We start from the raw sequence: 24,279 nt of genomic DNA, 5'->3' as shown, positions 1-24,279 counted from the left end.
ATGGCTGATGACAGCTGACGAAATTGCCCGCATGATAGCAGCACAGTGCTCTATTGATTAAGGATGGCGGATGACAGCTGTCAAAAAAGCACGTGGCTTTGTTTCCAAACAAGAGCACATAGAATTTTTCAAATTGCCACCACCACATTTCAAAGGTATCTAGCTAAAGAGTGCAGCACTAGGTTTGTGACGCAAGATGGCGGATGACAGCTGTCAGAAAAAAGCACGAGAGTTTGTAAAGCACGTGGAATTTGCCACCGCCACAAAGAGGGCAACACGGTGCTCTCTTGATTAAAGATGGCTGCTGTCACGTGGAATTTCCTGCCACCACAGGTATCTAGCTGAAGAGGGCAGCACGGTGCTCAAAGATGGCTGCTGTCAAAAAGCATTTTCAAATTATCCGCCACCACATTTCAAAGGTAAGTAGCTAAAGAGGGCAGCACTGTGCTCTATAGATTGAAGATGGCGGATGACAGCTGTCAAAAAAGCACGTGGATTTGTTTATCTCGCGCTTGTGAGGTTAAGTTTGTAGCACTAAGGTTTAGGCCCGCCAAGATGGCAGCACTGCCGATGACAGGTGACGAATTTGCAGCTACTGTGATAATGAGGGCAACACAGTGCTCTGTAGTTTAATGATGGCGGATGACAGCTGTCAAAAAACGTGGATTTGTTTATCTCGCGCTAGTGAGGTTAAGTTGGTACCACTAAGGTTTAGGTCCGTCAAGATGGCTGCACTGAGGTTTGCGCTACGTTGTTGTCTCTCAAAAAGCACGTGGCTGTAAAAAAACACGTGGATTTGTTTACAAATTCAAATCTCGCGCTTGTGAGGTTAAGTTGGTACTACTGAGGTTTAGGCCTGTCAAGATGGCAGTACTGAGGTTAGCGATGCGTTGTTGTCGATGATAGTTGTCGAAAAGCACGTGGCTTTGTTTACCAATTCAAATTTCCCGCGGGTGGTGGAGCGGGCCTCTGGGAAGGCCTCTGGCTTTGGTGGTGGTGGTGGAGGAGGCCTCTAGGAGGCCTCTGGCTGTGGTGGAGGTGGAGGAGGCCTCTGGGAGCCCGAGGTGGAGGTGGCGGCCGAATCCGCCTATTATACTACTCCGGACCTCCGTGGGTGGCAGGTAATCATGCTAACCACTATACCACAGAGGCGGACGAATATTTTGCTCAATTTTTATATTATTAATTTATTTTAATTTATTTTACTTTTGCAAAAGGCATATAGGACGTAATTTTATTTTAATGAGCGCACAATTGTAGAAAATTTTGAGTTGCGAAATTTCCCGACGTGTTCAAACAAAAATTCTTTTTTTTTTCTCCTTTATTGGCTATCTCCCCTCCTTGGGGAATGTGCCATGAACGTGAATAGTCGTTTTGCTGCAAGATTCGTTTTCACCCGACAAGTGAAGGTTGCACCTGGCGGCTGTACACAAACAATAGATTCTTGGCGCAGGTAGACAATGACAATGAAAGTCCAATTTTATTTACCTTTTATATGGCTTTTGCGTATAAATACATAAAATGAATTATTTACCTCTTTGCGCAATTGGAAAACGAATAATATAAAATTTGATAGAAAAACCAGTCTCCACAAGCGGAGTCGAGCCCACTACCATCGAATTACTAGTCCAAGCTCTTACCGCTACGCCAACTACTGCTCGGCGTACGCCTTAACGTAAATGGGTTATACGGTGCGAAAGCCGCGTCATCATTTTTATTTTTATTTTCTATACGCTTGGCCACCTGGAATTCCCACTTCGGGTACTTGCATTTCTAGCCAAGCCCTGCATGTTCTATAAATTTGAGCGAAATCGGTGGTGACGAGTAGGGAATGCCACCTTGTCAGATGTACTCTGTCAATATTCTGCTGATCTTTCCAATGTACTGTACAGGGACGTTATTAATCTGAAGAAGCAATATTGATTCATTTGATGCGCGTCGTTTATCTCGTTGCTTTTTCCAATAGCATCACCTTCTTTTCCTGGTGTATTAATTAACATTCCACGATAGAATCGAACTTTTAATGAACATTTAATCCCTGCACTGACATTACCTACGATGGGTTTCAATTTTACTTATCCTCGCTCACTCATTCGAGGAGAAGTTCAGAGTGGGCCCGGACTGACGTGGAATTGCCCCTTGTTAATAATCAGGACAACTGCCCATCACAGGAATTGCTGAAAAACGTGATTTCGATGCACCAATCGCTTGCTGTCACATGTCTGTGCGTGCGTATCTTCCACATGGTCTGTCCCGAGTACGTCGCTGAGTCATTACGTGTGAGTAAGCGAGAGGAGCAGCCTATCTAGTGACCAATTGAATGCAACACATAATAAAATAACGCGTGTTAATTGTCGAGTGTTATGCGAAACACCTGTGCGGAACTGTTTGTTCAATGTTTGAGAGTGGAAGTGTTTCGGAAAAACCTCCAGCGAAGGGGCTTAATTGAGACCCATTCAACCACGCTCTGCTACCATTTGTTATGGGGTTACCCGTGGAGTAGAACTTTGTGGCAAAGTGGCCCGAACAAGAATATGTAACGAATAAAAACCATAAATACCTGAAAAGGATTCGAACACCATGAAACATTGCTTGAGTGAAGGGAAAGTCTGGAACGAAGTCCGACTAAATCTCAACGCCGTTTATCTGTGCTAGTGGGAGTTAAGAGATCATCGTATCGAAACATTATCCAAAAAGACCTGCATCTGTATCCTTCCAAATTTACTGTTATGCATCGTTAAAGCGTCCAGGCGAATTTTCGCGAGGTGAGGATGCGGGAGATCCGCTTACGCAGATATTTGACAGCAACCGATTGGTCCATCAAAACCACGGTTTACAGCAATTCCTGTGATGGTCAGTTTTCCTGCCTCACGCCACTACATACACCGTAATGTTCTACATGCCCAGGTACACGGGGCACAGGAGAGAGTGTATTAACAACATAAATAAGCACTAAAAATGCTTACCTTAGAGAGGGTGGTCGGGTGTGGATAGAGATTAACTAGACAACTTTCTCTGCGTAGGCGATAGTCCCAACGCGTCTCCAGATGAGGGATCTCCATGGTATCACAAATGGACTGAACATGACTGGCAGTCTGGCCTGACTGAGGACCGAAGATGGCAGCTACGCCACTCCGAAGCAAGTGACATACTGAAAAGAAAATAAATAAATTATTTATTCAAGTTTGAATTTTGCTGACAAATTAACTTCTATTTTATTAATTGATAAATTTTATTAACAAACTAACTAGTTTCTCAATTTTTTAAGCCTCCTCATAGGCCTACAGAGTACATGGCAACAGGACAAATTTGACCTATGCCACCATAGCTCAATTTGATAGAGCAACTGACGCGAAATCAGGAGGCTGGGGTTCGGATTCCACTGGGGTCCGGTAGGCCATTTCTGTTCTCTTCAATATGTACTGAATACGACCTAATACGTTGGAAGTTTATTTCAGTTACAAATACTTGTTCGTCTCTAAACGTTTGACTTGAAGACATGTTGTTTTTTAGTACATTTAATATAGTTTTCCATATCATCTTGTTCTACGTTAACCTCTTCATCTCCACATATAGTATAGCATACTACATCTACTATAATCTGTTGTTCATCGAGTTCGGTAGTTGCAGTCGCTTAAGTGTGTCCATTATCCAGTATTCGGGGGTAGTGGGTTTGGACCACACTGTTGGCAGCACTGAAGATGGTTTTCCGTGGTTTCCCGTTTTCACACCTGGCAAATGCTGGGGAACTATCTTAATTAAGGTCACGCTGTCTTCCTTCCTACCACTCCTAACTATTTTCTGTCCCATCGTCGCCATAAGACCTATGTGTGTCCGTGCAACGTAAAGCAACTTGTGAAAAAAAATGTGTGTTGTTCATATTCATGCCTTGATATCCCTCTACCGTTGCTAAACGAAATAAGGGATTTGTCACTGAAATATAAGAAATTTTGTGGAAATAATGGACACTGCTGAATTAAGAACAGATTTAATTCACCTTCGTTCTTTCAGGTATATTTTATATTTGACTTTAATGCCTTTAAAACGATATGTACACTGCTGTTTTGATGCGACGTTATCTTCAGAGAAACCGTGGGACTGGAGGAGATATTTTAGAGCTTCTTCAGAAAGTTGTATAGGACCTCATTAATGTTCTAAATCACATATTTCTGAAGTTTGACTGTAGATAAATAACAAAATATGATACAGAACACATAATTTTTGGCCTGAAATACTGGACGTCCGGTATGGTGCGGAGCAGGTGGCAACCTTACGCTGTATCATTATGATCCCCCTTCATCGCAGTGGCGGTGCATTCTATATGTTCAGTGGTTCAGTGAACCCCCTAGAAATAGATAAGTCTATGTAAAATGGTTTATTAAAGCCTATTCCTTTAATAAGCTCTGTATATCCACGCGCGTAGTGGTATTTTTTTACATCGACACACTGTTGCTCTTCGGAACCAGCAAAGAGGTTCAATTTCAGGTCTTTGGGAGCGGGGCCGTGAGACGTAAGGAGGGTGTACAAGGCGAGGGGCTGTGAGGAGCAGGATAAACATACCCCAGGAATCGCTGGTGACTGAAGCAGCGATTGACACGAGTAACATCGAGCAGTTCCGAAATTAACCGAAACACTATCAGAGCGCGCGGTTAAAGTTTGCCGTATATGGTATGTTTTGGAGGTGTTTTAATTTGACGATTTTGAAATTCTGATGTAATTACCCTCAATGAGCCAGAATATTTTGGTAACTACGTTTTGTATAGCATCAATAAGCGTACATAGCCTAAGTTTATGTAATTAATCAAACGTTTCATTAGTAAGTGGTGATGGTGATTATTGTTTTAAGAGGAAGTAAAACTAGGCAACCATCCTGTATATAACACTAATCATAGAGGAAAAATGGAAGGGATCCTACACTTCGAAAATGAAGGTGTCGGCCAAAGAAAGACAAAGCCACGAACGGCGTGAAAATGAAACACTCCCTAGGCCTCGAGTGCTCTAATACCGTCGGGGTCGGAAAAGAACGAGACATGATCAAGGGAAGTCGGATAGGATAGATGAAAGTGAGGAGCCTGGAGCAAGTAAGTGGAAGCAATGCCAGAACTCAGCCCCGTGGTCGCCAACCCACTCTCCCAAACTGAGGGCCCCTGGAGCTTTTCATTAGTAATACGTGTTTTATGAAAAGTAAGCAGAAAAATACGTCAACACATAAATAACAGTCGTCAGCCTAACACGTTCTTGAAGAAGTTATTTGTACGCAAGCAACGTCTCCAAAATCAGAGGAAATTGGATCAGCTTTAAGTAACAGCACATCATATTCTGTCTTTCATCTTTATTGTTTTCGTAACTTCTTCGAGCTGTAGTCGTGTCCCTTCAAAGGAAACTCGCATTTCTAATTAAGCATTGTCACTATTTTACATCTATGTATATCCAACAAGTAACAATAAATCTCAACACGTTACTTTCGACAGCAGTGAACCCCCAGACGCTTTATCCACGCGCCGCCACTGCTTCATCGTCTATTTATTGTAGCCCTTAATTTCCAAACCGTATCTTTTTTAAAGGGGTTGCCTAGCCGAGGTGGTAAAGGCATGCTCGGTTCACCCGAAAGGACGTGGGTTCAGTTCCCCGCCAGGAAGTCTTAAAATTTAAGAAACGACATTTCCAATTTCGGAGGTGCGCTGGCTCTGAGGTTTACTCAGCCTACACCAAAAATGAATACCAGGTTAATTCCTGGGGGCGAACGCGACCGGGCGTACAGCTAACCACTCTACCCCACCAAGTGCAGAGGTTACGGATAGTGGAAGCCTTTTCCTTCCAGCCCTCTAAGGGCCTTCATGGCCTATACGGAGATGAAGAGATGAATTTGCTATATTACTTTAACAATTTGCTTCATGTCGCACCAACACAGATAAGTCTTATGCAAGCTCACTGCTGCGCGACCCTAACTGTACGGCCAACCTGCTCGGTATATTGTTTGCATCATATGGATTTATTCCACTGAATTCCATTACTTTTTGGTATTTTCAGAAATTATTATTAATCTGACCAAGATGCATCGTCCTGTGTTGAAAGGAACTATGTGCGTCTCTATGGAGATAAAACTCGTACCTACAGTACATTCACAATCATGAGGTGAAAGGAATCATGTCAGTGACATAATTCCTTTCTCCACCGTAAGGTGGTGACTAAAACTGTCTATGACACTTGTTATTTCAGGAAAAATATTCTGTCTAGAGAAACAGCACACAGGGATGTACCCTGCTCCTACGTACCACTGTTTTAACAATACATGTTTGACTCAACAATGCCTGGAATAGTAACTGCGTTTACTTTTATAAACGGTTGCATTAATCATTCCTTTAACATGGTAAGAAAAGGGAGAAAGTTATGCTATGCTACCGTAATTTCCTAATACGTTGAAATGAAATGGCGAATGGTTTTTAGTGCTGGTAGTGTCCGAGGACGACTCGCCAGATGCAGGTCTTTTCATTTGGCGCCCGTAGGCGACCTGAGAGTCGTGATGAGGATGAATTGATGATAAAGACGACACATACATCCAGCCCCCGTGCCAGAGAAATTAACCAATTATGGTTAAAATTCTCGACCCTGCCGGAATCGAACACGGAACTTCTGTGACCAAAGGCCAGCATGCTAACCATTTAGCCATGGAGCCGGACCCTATTAGGTTAGATAGGGTTTACAAAGAAGGAAAAGTGAAGATAAATAGAAACAAAATCGAAGATATTTGTAAATGATTAAATACATTCAAAGATAAGACACACAGATCCTTTTACGAGGAGATATTGAAGTAGCCAATCGCAAGTAGTGTTGATTCAGTCGTATTGTGAAGGGATCTCAACATGTTTTGAAAAAATGCTTTTCTGTTGAAAAATATGCAGCATTGTAACGACATTTAGATTTACTTCCTACGGTCTAATATCTCCTCAGTGAGGGGAAATAATTGATTTACTTTTATTCATGCTTCGATTTACTTGTTTGATGAATACATAGGCCTACTCATTTTATGGTTAAAAATACATTCTTTTTTCACGAGTAAGTTACCTGAAATATGTGACATTCCGACAGCGACAGGTGAAAGAAACTCTTTTATTAAAAACATTCTAATCCCTCTTTAAATATATCGATTCTCTTAAGTGGGTAATAATCGATATATGTCATATATCAAGTGGTAAAAAAAATGTTTTTAAGCACAGTATTTTATTCACAATTTAGTTTCTTGTTTCTCCTGAAAACTTGAAAGAAAATGACTTAGTTCCTTTCTCCACTGACTGATTCACTTGCCAGGTCAGTCGTGTATAGACAGCACGTGCAGGACTGAGACAACATGGCAAGAGTGCCCATTTCTGCTACTGGCCGTATTATAATGGTAACTGCTGCACGATGGATAGCCACGTGTCACAAACTGTTGCTGATCGACTACGTACGGAACTTCCATACAGGGAGAATCGGTATTAGTTTCGTTTTAGGGTTGCCGTATATTTGCGGCCACGGAAGTTTGTGGTCACCGGACATTTGCGGTGACTGAGATGAACTTGTGCCCACTCACAGATATTGTCCAACAGTCGCAGGAGATTTGTGGTCAGTTCAGCAGGGGGTGGACCTCATTAGCTTAATCTCGAGATTTCCCCGCTAACCTGCCTGGCCTCCTGCTCGCTCGTTCTAGATTAAAATTCTGAATAAAGTGCGATGGGAGTCAGCATTTCAAAACATAAAATTTACTGTCTACCAAATTATTGTATGTACTCGAGTTTGGAGGTTTTTCATTAAATAACCGATAGACGTACAAAACTCCAATGACATCATTTTCCTCGCCTCATTTTAAGTTTCAGTTTACGTTAAGTTTTGCATTTTTAGTTATATTAATATTTCTCGCAGGTGGAACGCAAAAAGGAGCCGTTTTTAAATATGTTCCAACCATGCGTAATTTTTAAGACATTGTCACTAAAAATCCGTCATCTGATCTAATCCAACTTTCAACACAATATACATTGGGATGTTTTTATACTTTATTTATAAATTGTAGAATTGTATGTTTCCAGAAATATGACATGACTTGTTCTTCTCCTTCTGGCACACCCAGGTGACGATTCCATGTTGACTTTCCCTGACCATTGTAATATGCACAGGTATCAGTATCTAAATAATGCGCGTGAGAGAAAAATCTTATTTACGAAGCGAGCCAGCAGGAGCCCAGGCAGGTTAGCGGAGATTCCCCGAGATTAAGATAATGGGGCCCACCCCTTGCTGCACTGACCGCAAATCTCCTGTGACTGTTGGGGAATTTCTGTGAATGTCCACAGTTATATCTTAGTGACCGCAAAAGTCCGTGATTTTGTGGTGACCGCAAGTGTCCGTGAACGCAAAAGTCCGGATACCGCTTTTTACCGCGTCGTAGGCCTACTGCTATTGCCTTCTCGTCTCGCCAGGATCTAGGGAAGGCCACCGTAGGGAATGTGTCCGATCAGACAGTATAAACTTGGCTGCACGAGAAAAAGGAAATCACGAAGTAGAAAAACACGAGAAAACTGAATTTTGAAAGAATGCCACTGAGCTGAATAAAAATTATATAGGGTGGCTTACAATCTAGCAAAAAAGGGCGAGTTGGCCGTGCGGTTAGGGGCACGCAGCTGTGAGCTCGCATCCGGGAGATAGTGGGTTCGAACTCCACTGTCGGCAGCCCTGAAGATGGTTTTCCGTGGTTTCCCATTTTCACACCAGGCAAATGATGGGACTGTACCTTAAGTAATACCACGGCCGCTTTCTTCCCATTCTTATGCCTTTCCTCTCCCATCGTCGCCGTAAGTCCTGTCTGTGTCGGTGCGACGTAAAGCAAATAGAAAAAAAAAAACAATCTATTAAGCTCATAAAACTGGTAAACACTAACGTTACACTGCCTGAGAAGTGCGCTCTCTCTCTCTGGTTACCACATCTCCGCTAGAAGGCATAACCGCTGCAGTTGTATCAAAACTAACACGTCAACGACTGGTTGAAGAACTAGTTGAATTAAAAAATCGAAATCTTGAAGACCATGTTTCTAGACTGAGTGTCTGAATAAATGTTACACCTATTTGATCAGGATATTTTAACTTATTATGCAGAGTGGAAGTAGAAAAAAAGGTTAAAAATTGTTTTATTTTAGGTTTCCAAATGCCATTAAATTCGTTTGAAATTGCCGGCCTGAATAACTCTGACGGTAGAGCACTGGCTTTCTGAGCCAAACTTGGCAGGTTCGATCTTGACTCAGATCCCTGGTATCTGAACGTGTTGAAATACATCAGCCTCGTGTCAGTAGATTTACTGGCACGTAAAGGAACTCCTGCAGACAAACTTGCTGCACCTCGGCTTCTCCGAGAACTATACAAGTAGTTAATGGGACGTAACACAAATAAAATTGTTTATTAACTCGTTCCAAAAGCATATAAGCATATAAAAGTGCTTTCATTGGCAAAGTGTAAATAAATTTCCGTGTTGCAACTAGTACACCTACCCACCTGCCTACCTATCTATTACTGTGGACCGGTCGAAACTGGATAGAAACTGCCGGGAGCAGAATCCGGGCCTCTTGGACTAGATAAATAAAGTATAAAAGGCATGAACCCAAAACAGAGATCAATTTAAAAATGAATAAAGTTTCTTAACATAATATTGGCAAAAGAATTAAAATGTGAACACAAAACAAGCAGAATAGGGAGGTACAGGCAGACGGATACACACATACATAGTCCTTGAGGGTATTTTAATCACAATCGAGTCGTTTGAATTGTTAAATTCAATCTCATGAAATCTTTTACACTGTCGTAACAGAAGTATTGTGGAAAGTGACACAGCTGTATTCAGTTATTATCAGACAGCGATGATTAAATTTCTATGCAAAGGATTCCTTTCTCAAAGGCAAGACGTCAATAAGAAGTAAAAGTAGCAGCTTTCACATACAAAAATTATTATTGCAGCTCTCCAGATAAAGTCATATCAATTATATTCAAAGGGACATGGTTCCCAACAATCTCCATAGAGACTGTATACCCCAAAAATCAAAACGCCAGTGAAGCAAAGCTGGCAAAAAAAGAACAAATATGGAACATAAGGATTTACAGTTGTAAGGAACAGTGCAGACTTCAACACGAAGATGCTAATAAACTTGTATTATCCCAGTTTACTTAGATACTGTTTTGACAAGTTAGTCTCACATGAAAACAACATTCTGAACGAGCTGAAACTGTATCTTCTAAGTCTTGTTTTCCTCCATTTATCCGCCCGTTCACTCTTTTCTTGGAGATCAAAGCTAAAACGAGCTTCTACTGTAAGTGTCTAACTTGAGTAACGAACGAGACAATTGCACATTGTTTCCTAAAGGCATTGTGACTGTTGTGCACTTTGCCCCAAGCTGACGAGCAGCCATTACAGACTTGGCTCTTCCCTCCCTATTTCATTTCACTTCATTACGGAAGCCAAAGTTCCATTAATCTTAATAGAGCTTCAAACAGATGTCTGATAGTCGGAAGTTTGCTTGTATCTCGATCACGTAACGATATCATTGTATCCATTTCGCATTCATCATTCCCTGTCTTGAGAATTTATTGCTTTCCCAACTGACTGATCTCGAGGAACGTAAAGTATAAATCCCTGCACTCTCAGATTATTTTGAAATTCGAATGATAAACTAGTTTCATGTGTGGAGCTGGTAGTTGGACTGCGAACAGGTGACACTGGGATAGAGGCCACAGAAGAGTTTGAAAATTAGGAGGTAAATTGTGGTGTATAACTAGGAATGCCACCTGTCTCGATTTAGGTGGGATATTCCGAAGTTTCAATAAAATATCTGCGTCCGGAACCACACCCAAGCGGAATAATTTATTTGGTGGGACGTCAAATGACATGAAGTACTTACAAAATGTGGTAAAGAAATTCTTAGTGAGTGTCGGCGATGTTTGTACATTTTGTCCATAAAGTGTGTCGAGTAAAAGAGTCTGTGATGTGAAGAATGCATTGGTTAAATTATGGTCAGATGACGTATCTTACGAACTGGTAAAATCATCATTTTTACTATCTTGTAATATGGGATGACCTGCGCAATCTATACATGTAAAAAAGGTTTGTCTGTACACTGCTCAAAGTTTAAAAAGTGGTATTTTAGTATCGATTTTGTCCACAGAAACAAGGAAATGCAATTTTTAAACTTTCCTTCTCCTACAGTATCTGTCTCTCTATCCATATGTATGTACGCGCCTCACGAAAAAATGGGCGAACAGAATTTAATGAAAATCGGAATATAAAGTCTGAGAATAAGGAAATACACTTAAGGCTATACATAATTTTATTCACTCTCAGTCAAATGATAGTTTAAGGAAAGGCCTAAAATGTTATTCTCAAATGTTTATATTAATTGTGGTGGTTTTAATTAATGTTTATTCACACTGAATGAAATGAGAGTTTAGGGGAAGGCCTAAAATGTAATTCTCAAATGTTAATGACAATAGTGGTCCTATCGATAAATACTACATAACAAAAGGAATATAGAATATAATTTCCAATCATTTATATCGTGTACAGTTTTACCGTACCGGTTGTGGTAACAGAGATGTTAATGAATTTAGACTTTTGTTACTTAGTTCATACGAACGCCGAGCCACGAGAAAATGTGTGATCAGAGTTCAATTAAAATCTATATGTAAAGTCCGAGAATAAGGCACTACAGTCTAAGCTATACATAATTTTATTCACGATGGAAGAAATGGTAGTTTAGCGGACGGTCCACAGTCTAATTATCAAATACCAGCATATACGTAATTAGTGGTGCTGTTGATCTACATAACAAAAGTATAGAGAATAAAATTTACGGTCATTTACATCTTATACAGTTTTACCATATTGACTATGATAATTGAATTCACGAATTTAGACTTTTTTACTTAGTCCATATCAACGCTGAGCATCGCTAACATAGAAATATTGTTCAATAGAGTTAACTGTAGATGATGGTAGTTTTTGCGATTGTATTAAGATGGAAAACTGCGAGGTCATCAGCCCACATCGACAAGGAAAATTGTGAAGATGATTATCGAAATGAGAAAAATTGTAAAGCAATGATTGCTTGAAGAATACGGGAGGAGGAAGGACTCCCTTTACATTAGATGTCGTAATATCACAGAGTCAGAAGAAAACTAAATGTGAAGGCCTACAATATCGAAACCCATAAAATTGCATAACAATGATATTACATTGACTATTGTTTTATGTGATGTGCTTTGTCTCTTCTGATGCCACTCATCTCCAGCAGATGATATTACTGATGTGTTCCAAGTAGATCAGCCTGCCTAAATATTGATATCTGGGGAGTTAGATAACTTTCCTCTGGTTCATACATGTTCTCATAACTACTGGTGCGTAACACACTGGTTCATCATAATATTCCAGATATTTGATCTATGCTCTGAGGATGTGATAGGAATGAGGATTGTGCATACTTAACGGAAAACGGCAGAGCCATGTTCTCAGCTGTATGTGGCCGGGTCACTAAAGCTCTGGAACTTCGCACAGTTAGAACGCCAGAGTAGTACTGTTCGCGGAATGTGAGAAACTGTACCGTTCTTTATTCTATCCAGCTTTACATATGATACCGTTACTTTTAACCGTGACATTCCGTTCAGTTAATATTGTATTCTTACAATATTCACGCCATTGAAATGAAGTGATGTATGGCATAGTGCCTGAAGTGTCCGAGGACAAGTTCCCCTCGCCAGATGCAGGTCTTTTGATTTGACGCCGGTAGGTGACCTGCGCCTCGTGATGAGGATGAAAATGACGATGAAGAGTAGAAATACACCTAGCCTCCGTGCCAGCAGAATTAACCAATTATGGTTAAAATTCTCCGAGTGGGCGGTAATCGAACCAGGGACCGCTGTGACAAAAGGCTAGCACGCTAACCATTTAGCAATGGAGCCGTACTTCATGCCATTGTAATGACCTATGTATGTTACAGCTTCAAGGGAAATGGTAAGGGTGGATTTTAATGAAAGTTGGTATTTCAGTTTAGGATAAGGACGTTAGGATTTTCGCTATAACCTGTTCAAAATATTTCATCAGGGGGAGGCGCTTCATAATGGGCTTAAAGCATAAAAGCTCTGTATATCTCTTTTACGGTTGGTTTTACACGAAAGTAGCTCATGGCGAATGTTTACTCTATAGCTATACCTTTCTACGATAAAGAGATAAATCGGGGAAATATCAGGGCAGCATGTGAAATGTTACGTCCAAGATCCGCTACCTAACTCCATAGACTGTAAAGAGAGTTGTTATGGAGATCGTTTCGGCGTCGCTTTAAAGGCTTTGTACACCTGGCAGTATTTGGCATTAACCCGATACTTGGCTTTGTTTAATGCCAGAAGCAAGAGATCAGTCAGCAACAATGCAGGTTAAAAAAATGAAACTCTAAAGGGTCACAGAGAGCAAGGAAGCGGTAGGGAGAGGCATGCCCACTTATGTGCCCCAAAATTTGGGGAACAATGTGATGGGTGAACAAATGTCATCATGCACATGCGAAGTAGCCGTCACGTCAACGACAGGTACCACAGCAAGTGTATTTATATGATTTACCATACTATTTGGATTTATCAAGGGACTGCCTGGCCGAGGTGGTAAAGGCGTGCTCGGTTCACCCAGAAAGACGTGGTATCGATTCCCCGTAAGGAAGTTGAAACATTTAAGAAACGAGATTTCCACTTCCGGAGGTGTACATGGCCCTGCGCTTCACTCAGCCTACACAAAAGATGAGTACCAGGTTAATTCCTGGGGGCAAAGCCGGCCGAGGTTACGGATAGTGTAAACCTTTACCTTCCACCCCTTGAATGCCTTCATGGCTTGTACGGAGATGACCTTGCTTTGGGTTTATCACCAATTACTGTATGTTAGTTGGTAGCAGTGCAATCACTGCCAGTGATGTTATCCTTAGACTATAGATACATATAGTATACAATTTAACTTTCAAGATATATTATAAAAAGCTTTAAACTATTCAGTACTGGTGCAAATGTACGGTACTAATATTGTTTTAAGAGGTTATAATTACACATTCAGTTTTGGCTCTTCCATTCTATGCATTTAGTGGTGGGGGAAGAAGTCCATATTCGGTGCGTGGCTGTTTTGACTTACCAACTGGTGGCAGCCCTATGTATAAATCACGATGATGTTATGAAATCAATATAGAGGCTCGTCATCAAAACATTCAGAAAGGAATCACCTCTACACAGCCCATGGAGACTGCTGAAGTATCAGAAGGGGTGGCTACCATTACTCATAAGTTCGGCAATAAATGGGATGAATTGTTCACCCTACGGTCTATGCTTTTCCATCGTTGCGGTAAGAATAAGAATGCTGTTGTCAGGATGAGTAGCTCAGGTGGTAGAGTGCTGGTCTTCTGAGCTCTAGTTGACAGGTTCGATCCCCACCTCAGCTAATGTCCAAAACCAAAACGATTCTGAGAACACCAGAAAATATTCCAAAACACCACGTCAACATCATAATGGGTGATTTCAACGCGCAATTAGGACGGGAACAGAAATACAGACACATCATTGGGTGATACTCGGCTCACAAGAGAACCAACAAGAATGCAAAAGTGTTAGCATCATGACCTCCAGCTGATGTCGAACTACTTTCGTCACCTTCCAAGAAAACAAACTACATTCCAGTCTCCAAACACAGCAGTCAGATAACAACTAGTCTATGTAACAGTATGTCCAAGATACAGTCCTGAAATAATGAACGGCAGAGTCAGAAAGGTGATGAACATAGATTCAGACCATTATGCCTCAGTAGTGAAGTTCAGACCCATCCCTTTGAACAGGAAAAAGACGCAACCTGGCATAATGTTTCGACACAAAGAGGAACTCAACCACGCCAGATTCGTTTTGGTAGATTTACTGTCACCTAAAATAACTCCTGCGGGACAAAATTCCGGCACCTCGGCGTATCCGGAAACTGTGAAAGTAGTTACTTAGACATAACGTAATATTAAGAATATTATTATTTCACTCTTTTTAATGGTACCAGAAACCGGACGGAGCTCTGTTGGGTGACAGAGTGCTGAGTTTTTTTTGTTTTAGATGACTAAGGTGATTATTATTTTTAGATGAAGTACAATTCGGCAACCATCCTCTCTTAACGCTTAGCAGACGAATGATTTTGGCTCTTCGTAGAAGGGTAAAGACAAACAGAAAAGCAAGGGTCCTTACGAGTGTAATGATGCAATTCTCCCCAGATCTGTCCCAGCCACAATGTGCAACTCCCGTCATGCGCCCCGAATGGGGCATACAAGGTTTTCTGGAAGTTGTGACCGCCGACCTAATTTAGGTCCTTTGTCCCATGTCAATGGAGAGATAATTGCTTGGTGGAAATAGTTTAGGCATAAGCAATACTTACGACAGTATTGTCTTGTGTATTAGTGTGTTGAGAATACCAATGTACTGTACAGTAGATTCAATACAATGTAGTTTGCGTGCTGGAGCTAGTTAGGCAAACCGCTGGACAGATTTGTCGTGCAAGTTTGCCTGTTAACGCCTGTCAATTTTTTTATCGGTTAGTTTCGCCAGTTTGTCTTGTAACGAGAGGTTGTTTCCCTACAATAGTGTTAGTGTGTATTAACAGGGAGTAGTATTAGTAGTAGTCGTTGTTTGGCTAAGTTATTTAGCGTGGAGAATTGCGTGTTTCTGACATTTATAATAATATAATTAATTTGCAATATATTTACAAGTGGGTATCCAACTCTAGTGATTAGAAAATACAAGTATTAATGTATTATCTATTATAAGTGTTATAGAATAATTGTATTTACATGTAATGAAAGAAAGAATTAGGTTGAAACAATTTATACTGTATTCTAGATGAAATGAACTGGCGTATGGCATTTAGTGCCGGGAGGTCTTTTGATTTGACTCCCGTAGGTGACCTGCGTGTCGTGATGAGGATGAATTGATGAAGACGACACATACACCCAGTCCCCGTGCCTGCGAAATAAACCAATTATAGTTAAAATTTTTGACCCTGCCGGGAATCGAAAGCGGAACCCCCGTGGCCAAGGCCAGCACGCTAACCATTTAGCTATGGAACCGAACATATTTTAGATTATTACTGTTAACTAGACCGAGTACATGGTTGCGCGGCTTGGTCACGGAGCTAACTTCTTGCATTCAGGATATAGTGGGTTCGAAACCCCACTGTCAGCATCCATGTAGATGGTTTTCCGTGATTTCCCATTTCCACACCCGGCAAATGCTAGGGCTGTACCGTAATTAAGGCCACGGTAGTTTCCTTCCCCCTCTTCCCCCTCTCTTTTCCCATCGCCCCCATAAGAAGAGAGTGACACAGGAGAGAGAACAAGGGTTTGCCTTTAGAACATGATGATGATCATGATGATTTCGTCGATTCTAAAATGTAAAGTTCTTGAATACAAATTGTTTTCTAGTAGTTTACCTAATAGTTGGTAAAACCGAGCTCGATAGCTGCAGTCGCTTAAGTGCGGCCAGTATCCAGTATTCGGGAGATAGTAGGTTCGAACCCCACTGTCGGCAGCCCTGAAGATGGTTTTCCGTGGTTTCCCATTTTCACACCAGGCAAATGCTGGGGCTGTCCATTAATTAAGGCCACGGCCGCTTCCTTCCCACTCCTAGCCCTTCCCTGTCCCATCGTCGCCATAAGACCTATCTGTGTCGGTGCGACGTAAAGCAACTAGCAAAAAAAAAAAAAATAGTTGGAAAAAATGTTAGTCGAATACCATCGCAAAATATTTTCGGGGTTTGTTCAATAATATGTTTCATGAGAGCCTCCATGGCTCAGGCGGCAGCGCACTGGCCACTCACTGCTGGGTTAGGTGGTTCATATGCCGGTCACTCCATGTGTGATTTGTGTTGGACAAAGTGGAGGCGGCACAGTTTTTTCTCCAGGTACTGCTGTTTTCCTTGTCATCATTCATTCCAGCAACACTCAAATATCATTTCATTTCATCTGTCAGTTATTAATCATTGCCTCAGAGGAGTACGACATGCTTCGGTGGCTGGTACAATTCTTATCTTCGCCGCTAGATAGGAGCTTCATTCATTCCATTCCTGACCCGGTCGAGTGACTGGAAACAGAGTGTGGATGTTCATTTTCTTCCATATGTCTTTCGTATAATCAATATAAAATGCTAATGTAACTTAGATTAAAATTATTTTTTGCTACACTCAATGCGTTTTCATTCAAGAACACAAATATCGTTACTGTACACTAGATGGTTCCTAAATCAGGTAAAAGAGATATCATCGTATATAGACTAAAGTGTGAGCAAAGTCACCTCCGCACAGGCCATGAAGGCCCTTGGAGGAGTGGAAGGTAAAGGCTTCCTCCATTGTTAACCTCGGCACGTGATGGGGTAGAAGGGTTAGCTCTACGCCAGGCCGCCTTTTCCCCCAGGAATTAACCTGGTACTCAGTTTTGGTGTAGGCTGAGTGAACGTCAGGACCATATGCACCGGAAGTGGAAATCTCGTTTCTTAAATTTTTACGACTTCCTGACGGAGATTCGAACCCACGTCCTTCCGAGCGAACCGAGCACGCCTTTACCGCCTCGGCCAGGCAGCCCCTAAAGTGTGAAAACACTTCATTGTACAGCCAATGTAGTTTTAACTGTAAGGTTCTGGCCTTTGGGGAACTAGACCAGAAGTAAATGGAGAAAATGAAACAAATATACAGGGAACTGATTTGATTTACGTATAAAGTGATATTTCCCTTAACGGACATTTCTGAATAGCAGACAGTATTTAAAGTCTCGGCTGCATATCCAGGACTCTTAATGGGAAAATGACTTCTTAATACTGGACATTCATTAAAACGGATGCGGACGCTTGTTAACGTACACTGGCTACAAAAAGAACAGCTCTAAAATGATTCAAACAATACTTCAAAAATTCAAAACAAGCTGTTGAAGGAGTAAGAAAGCTGAAGGTGTACTTCTTGAACGAACATGACGCAAACGGATTACGAATTTCAAATGATCTTGAAATGCACATAGAGAAAGTAACTAGCATTGACAGGGTCAAGCAGATCAAAATTGACCAGTTACTTAAGTTAGCCTAGTGTCTTTCATGGACATTATTTACGGCACTGCACATATCTGAGCTGATGCGGGAGATCTAGTGTTACAGTGAAACTTCCCTGTTCTTTTACGCTCTGAACATTTAAAATAAATGTGTAAAGATACGATAAGTGGCTGTCAGCTTGCCTTCCCATTCTTGTTTTTCATAACGAGTCTGTTTTTTAGGTTTGAAGTGGAGTTATGCACTTGGTTTAAGAAATAATTATAACATTCTAGGAACATTACAACAGTTGATATTGTTATGTTCTAGCCCCATTCGGTACTCTTTGGTAGCGACTATAGAGTCAGACGACTGGGGAGCTTCCTGCCGGCCTGGATGGATGGCTGGCCGGCCTTTCCGTGTATTGTTCTCTTCGTTTGGTTTGTCCATGCATTTATGGGAGGTGCAACGAGAATGCTGCGTCTCTAGCAACATCGCAAATGTTCTGGTACTCATCAACCGAGGTGTGATTAGTCGGTGAGAGTTGGAGTTCGCAGGCTGGATTGAGAACAGCTGTAGCAGTGTTGGGTGCCGTTAGTATCCTACTGAAGTCTGAAGGAGAGCGATAGTGTTCCACCGAAGTCAGAGTATCGTCGCGTATGGAACGGAATACTCAAAGTACTGCCTTGTAGTACTGTGTGTGTATAACAGTGATGGCTGTAGAATTGAAACAGAGTTAATTGCCTTTGTTGTGTGGAATATTGTAGTGCTGGCAGGCACGGTTTGGTTGTCACTACTAAAGTAGCTCACTTTATTTAACAGTGTGAATTACGAGACTGTCTCAGGAGTCGAACCAAGAAAGAGCCATTGTGTGATATGTTGCCAGTAGCCCTGTGTTCGAGCCTAGCTGTCTGCACGCAGCTGCTGTGTGGCGTGACTGGACTTGGGAGTGAAAGTGAAAGTAAGGCGATGATTATACCCGTCTCAGGTAATGCAGACGAGATGTAGTCCCTGTTGTGTTTAGAGGTCAAAGACTTGTAAATAGGCAGCAATTAGTGAGTATGGTTTCCGACTCGTTCGTTAAATGGTCAGCGTAATGGCCTTCCGTTCATAGGGTCCCGGGATCTGTTCCCGGCCGCGTCGGGGATTTCAACCTTCATTGGTTAATCCCAATGGCCCGGGGGCTGGGTGTTTGTGCTGTCCCCAACGTCCCTGCAACTCACACACCGCACATAACACTATCCTCCAACACAATAATACGCAGTTACCTACAGATGGCTGATGCCACCTACCCTTATCGGAGGGTCTGCCTTAAAAACGCTGCAGTTGGCTAGAAGTAGCCACACGAAATTATTATTATGATGAGTGTGGTCATTCCCGGTTGAATGAAATTGTGTGTATATATGCAGAATAGTCGGAAACAACGTTATCACCGGGTGAGTTCGGCGTGCGGATCGAGGTGTGCGGCTGAGAGCTTGCATCAGGGAGATAGTGGGTTCGAATCCCACTGTCAGCAGCCCTGAAGATGGTTTTCCGTAGTTTTCCCATTTTCACACCAGGCAAATGCTGGAGCAGTACTTTAATTAAGGCCACGACCGCTTCCTTCCAACTCCTAGGCCTTTCCTATCCCATCGTCGCCATAAGACCTGTCTGTGTCGGTGCGACATAAAGCCAATGGCAAAAACAACAACAACGTGATCGGGGTATATGAACGATAACGTGTTGGTCATACTGATGATTAATTTGAAAATAATAATATTCTTTTTCTACCACTGTTGTCAGTTTATCATCTAATGAAGTCAACATATCAGATCTCTTTGCGGGTGAATTTAAATGGACTTCGTGAGACAGTGTGAAATATATAATATAAAATTTCTTTCAGATTATTTACCAGTTGTAAGACCAACCCCTAACATTCATACACGTTATTTCCGACCATTCTGTATAGGCTTCGGTGACAGTGGAATATCAAAGGACTTGAAATGTCCTTAATGAGGCTGCACTGGTAAAAATGGGAAAGTACGGAATGCTATTCCCATGGTTGCTGACGCTGTGATCTCTTCAATGAAAGCTTACTGCTACACGACTCGTAATGCGTGGCCAACCCGCCAGGTGTAGTCATCTTTAACGAGGACGCCAATTCGAGGACAAAAATTTTGTTCCATTCATGACGTTGTTGTATGAGTTCATTTTCGATCTTCTTTGTCAGAAGCGTTGATTCAGCTACGGTACATTATGCCTCATACGGAGAATTCTGTTGACGGGTCGCGAGATAAAATCAATTTCAGGCAGCGATGTGAGGGTTTCGCCGATCAAGACATGAGCAGACGTGTGATGCGGGGGATCTGCTGAGTCATCGTTAACTTCGATTTAGGGTTATAAAATATTTCATCCTTCGATGGGTGTTACTAACGAAGTCATATCTTGAAATGTGACTGCAGTGGATCGCGGTTATCTCCTGAGACGCTATTTCAGAGATTTTACGGCAGCTTCCCGTATATCTCTGAAGTGTGGTTCGAATGGTTGATTTTAATAGAATGATTACTTTATCGAGATCCTCCGTGACTCAGGCGGCAGTGCGACGACCTCTTACCGCTGGATTCCGTGGTTCGAATCCCGGTAACTCTATGTGAGATTTGTGCTGGACAAAGCGGAGGCGGGACAGGTTTTTCTCCGGGTACTCCGGTTTTCCCTGTCATCTTTCATTCAAGCAACACTCTCCATTATCATTTCATTTCATCTGTCAGTCATTTATCATTGCTCCAGAGAACTGCGACAGGTTTCCGCAAATGTAGGAAGTGGAACGTAATTTTTAATTAAAAGCTTCCGTTTCAGATTTTGTATAGTAAGAGGTGATGTCCGCCTGCGTTGTGTAGTGGTTAGTGTGATTAGCTGCCACCCCCGGAGGCCAGGAATCGATTCCCAACTCTGTCACGAAATTTGAAAAGTGTTTCGAGAGCTGGAAAGGGGTCCAGTTAGCCTCGAGGGCCCAACTGAGTAGAGGGGGTTGCGATTCCCACCTCAGCCATCCTCAGAGTGATTTTCCGTGGTTTCCCATTTCTCCTCCAGGCACTTAAGACCACGACCACTTCCTTAACCGTTACTTGCCCATTCCTTCCAATCTTCCCAACCCCCACAAGGCCCCTGTTCAATCCGCCTGGGTGAGGTACTGGTCCTCCATCCCAGTTGTATTCCCTCTCCAGAACAAATCCCTTGAGGAGGTAGAGGTAGGATCCCTCACTGAGTCCTGGGAAAAATCCAACCCTAATAAAAATAAATAGGTAATAGTTTTACTTAATGCAGTATCTGTGTTGTGCTGACGAGCACTGGTTCACGTTGAACGTCACTACTTTCCGTACGAGACCATGAGTCCAGTCTTACATTCGTAGCAGAACTAGGAATTGAACTCAGACTAATCATGTGGGAAGCTACTATGTTGTCCTCCGTAGACCACAGCTGTGGAAGAGCCAGTTTTGCGGCAAAACCAAAGTACCATTTGAAGTAGACCATTTACAGTATACTGCAATCATTTTCGACGGAGTCCCGCTGAGATTAATGTTTACCCACCGTTTAACATAATGACCAGAACATCGATACTTGAAAGAACATTTGATGGATGATCTACGAGTGCATTAGCTAATAGAGCAATTGAGTTGAGATTTATCGAGACCCATTTGCTCGCTTAAGTGACAAGTGAATTAAACAGCTGATTCATAATTTATTTCTTGATGCTACTAGACAGCATTACTTAATAAACCTTATATTCCATTCATGCCACTTAAATCTCACCTAAATAATTCATTCTTGTTAATCTATACCAGTGTTAAGTGTCTTGAAATTTAAATACTTTACCTAAATATTGGTTTCCTTGAATGCTCTACGTCCAGTTCAGTCATGTCTAGACATTTTCCCATGTTATTTTTGGTCTTCAGCACCGAGTGAGGTGGTCGTGCGGTTAGGTTCGTGCAGCAGTGAGCTTCCATTCGGGAGATAGTGGGTTCGAACCCGACTGCCGGTAGCCGTAAAGGTGGTTTTCCGTGGTTTACAATTTTCACACCAAGCAAATGCTGCGGCTGTACCTTAAGGCCACGGGCGCTTCCTTCCCATTCCTAGCCCTTTCCTATTCCATAGCCACCATAAAACCTATCTGTATCGGTGCAACGTAAAGCAAAGTTGTAAAAAACTGGCCAAAGATGGACTGACTAGCTCAGACGGTTCAGGCGCTGGCCTTCTAACCTCAAATTGGCAGGTTCGACCCTGGCTCAGTCCGGTGGTAATTGAAGATGCTCAAATACGTCAGTCTCGTGTCGGTAGATTTACCAGCACGTAAAAGAACTCCTGTGGGACTAAGTTCCACACCCCAGCATCTCCTAAAACCATAAAAGTAGTCAGTGGGACGTCAAACCATTATTATTATTATTATTATTATTATTATTATTATTATTATTATTATTATTATTATTATTATTATATGTTTTCTTCCGCTGGAATCGACAAATCGGACACAACTGGGAGAAGACTCCTTCTTTTACTTCCTTTACCCAGCTGATTTTATAATAAATATTAAGGACAAGAGAGCGAACTCACTTTATAATTGGCCTTTAACTACCTTCATCAGACATGGATAAATATTAATATACGAATACATCCGTACTCGGTGACCTTTAAATATTCTCTGGCTAGAATGCTCCCCTATCACTGTCCACCTCATCGAATGTCTGAAAACGTGAGGGGAATAAATGTGCATGTATAGCCAGTCGGCGTAGCTCAAGCCGGTGGTCTTGTCTAACAGAGTTCTTGTTTAGCAGTTAGATTCAGTCCTGCCTGGAGCATTGGTGCAGGGGTTGTCACTCATTGTGTATCCTTTATTTTATAAATATCTCTGTTATTCCACAAATGAGATATTCCTTCTCGGATATACACCACGCGCCTCACGTAATCAAGAATGACTCAGGAAATAAATAGATAATTAATTGGTTGAGTGAACAGTCATATAACTCTTTCTTTCTTTCTTTCTTTCTTTCTTTCTTTTCCCTTGGACTCAGCGAGAGACCCCACCTCTACCGCCTCAAGGGCAGTGTTCTGGAGCGTGAGACTTTGGGTCGGTGAGATACACTTTGGGAGGATAACCAGTACCTCGCCCAGGCAGCCTCACTACTATGCTGAACAGGAGTCTTGTGGGAGGATGGGAAGATCAGAAGGGACAGACAAGGAAAAGGGAAGGAAGCGGCCGTGGTTTTCAGTTGGGTACCATTCCGGCATTTGCCTGGAGGAGACCTGGAGAACCACAGAAATCCACTTCGAGGACGGCTGAGGTGGGAATCGAACCCCCCTTCCACTCAGTTGACCTCCCGAGGCTGAGTGGACCCCGTTCCAGTTCTCGTAATACTTTTCAAATTTCGTGGTAGAGCCGGGAATGGAACCCGGGCTGGCCGGGGTGGCAGCTAATCACACTAACCTGTACACCATAGAGGCAGACGTCATCTTTTTCACTGAAAATTATTTAGAATATTTACAATGCCTGCTATTCTCACTCTACCGTTCCTCTCGCTCTGCATTGTGCTGCGGGTTCCATACACTGAGAATAATCGGGACCAGCAAAATATTGAGCTCATCGCCGACCAAGGGGAAAACGCCACTTTTTCCAACCATTGATCTTGAGGGAGGAAGGCCCAATTAATCTATTTTTCAGTTTGAAAAACAGGGATAATATTTTTGTTTTAATAATGTGTTTAACCTTTACCGGGCCAACAATGTATTGTCAATGCGGAAAAGACCGACAGATGATATATCGACCGTGGCTGGATTAGGTAGCAAGTTTAGCTGGCGATATTTCGTCACTAGAATAAACCTGTCTCCCGTTCTGTCTGTTCTTTCTGAATATTAACCCGATATTTTGTTTTCATAGCAGGAAGGGAGTGTAATAGTCTGTGTTAGGTTCAAATAGTCCGGCTCCTTGGCTGAATGGTCAGCGTTCTGGACTTCTGTTTAGAGGAACCTAGGTTTGATTCTCGACCGGGCCGGGGATTTTAACTGCGTGTGGTTAGTTCCTCTAGTTCTGAGACTGGGTGTTTGCGTTCGTCTTAATACACTTCCTATCATTTACACACAACATACCACACTAATGACCACCATAGAAACTCGCAATCGTGAGTACCCTACATCACTACGAATAGGGTTGCCGTCATGGAGAGCATTCTGTCGTAAAA

General features: G+C 42.1%; 1 protein-coding gene across 7 annotated transcripts in view; it reads right to left on the bottom strand.

Annotated features, from left to right (window-relative positions):
- The window catches only part of KaiR1D (Kainate-type ionotropic glutamate receptor subunit 1D), a 1,117,017-nt gene that overhangs the window by 425,326 nt on the left and 667,412 nt on the right, over window positions 1–24,279 (bottom strand). For all 7 annotated transcript variants that reach the window (XM_067143360.2, XM_067143363.2, XM_067143364.2 and 4 more), the window contains exon 4: window positions 2,967–3,151. In XM_067143360.2, coding sequence (XP_066999461.2) covers window positions 2,967–3,151 — 185 coding nt within the window. The remainder of the gene's footprint in view (window positions 1–2,966; window positions 3,152–24,279) is intronic.

The sequence above is a fragment of the Anabrus simplex genome, chromosome 3 (genome assembly GCF_040414725.1).
Source record: "Anabrus simplex isolate iqAnaSimp1 chromosome 3, ASM4041472v1, whole genome shotgun sequence".
Lineage (NCBI taxonomy): Eukaryota > Metazoa > Arthropoda > Insecta > Orthoptera > Tettigoniidae > Anabrus > Anabrus simplex.
Note: the sequence above shows the minus strand (reverse complement) of the source record. Positions and strands in the feature narration are given on the sequence as shown.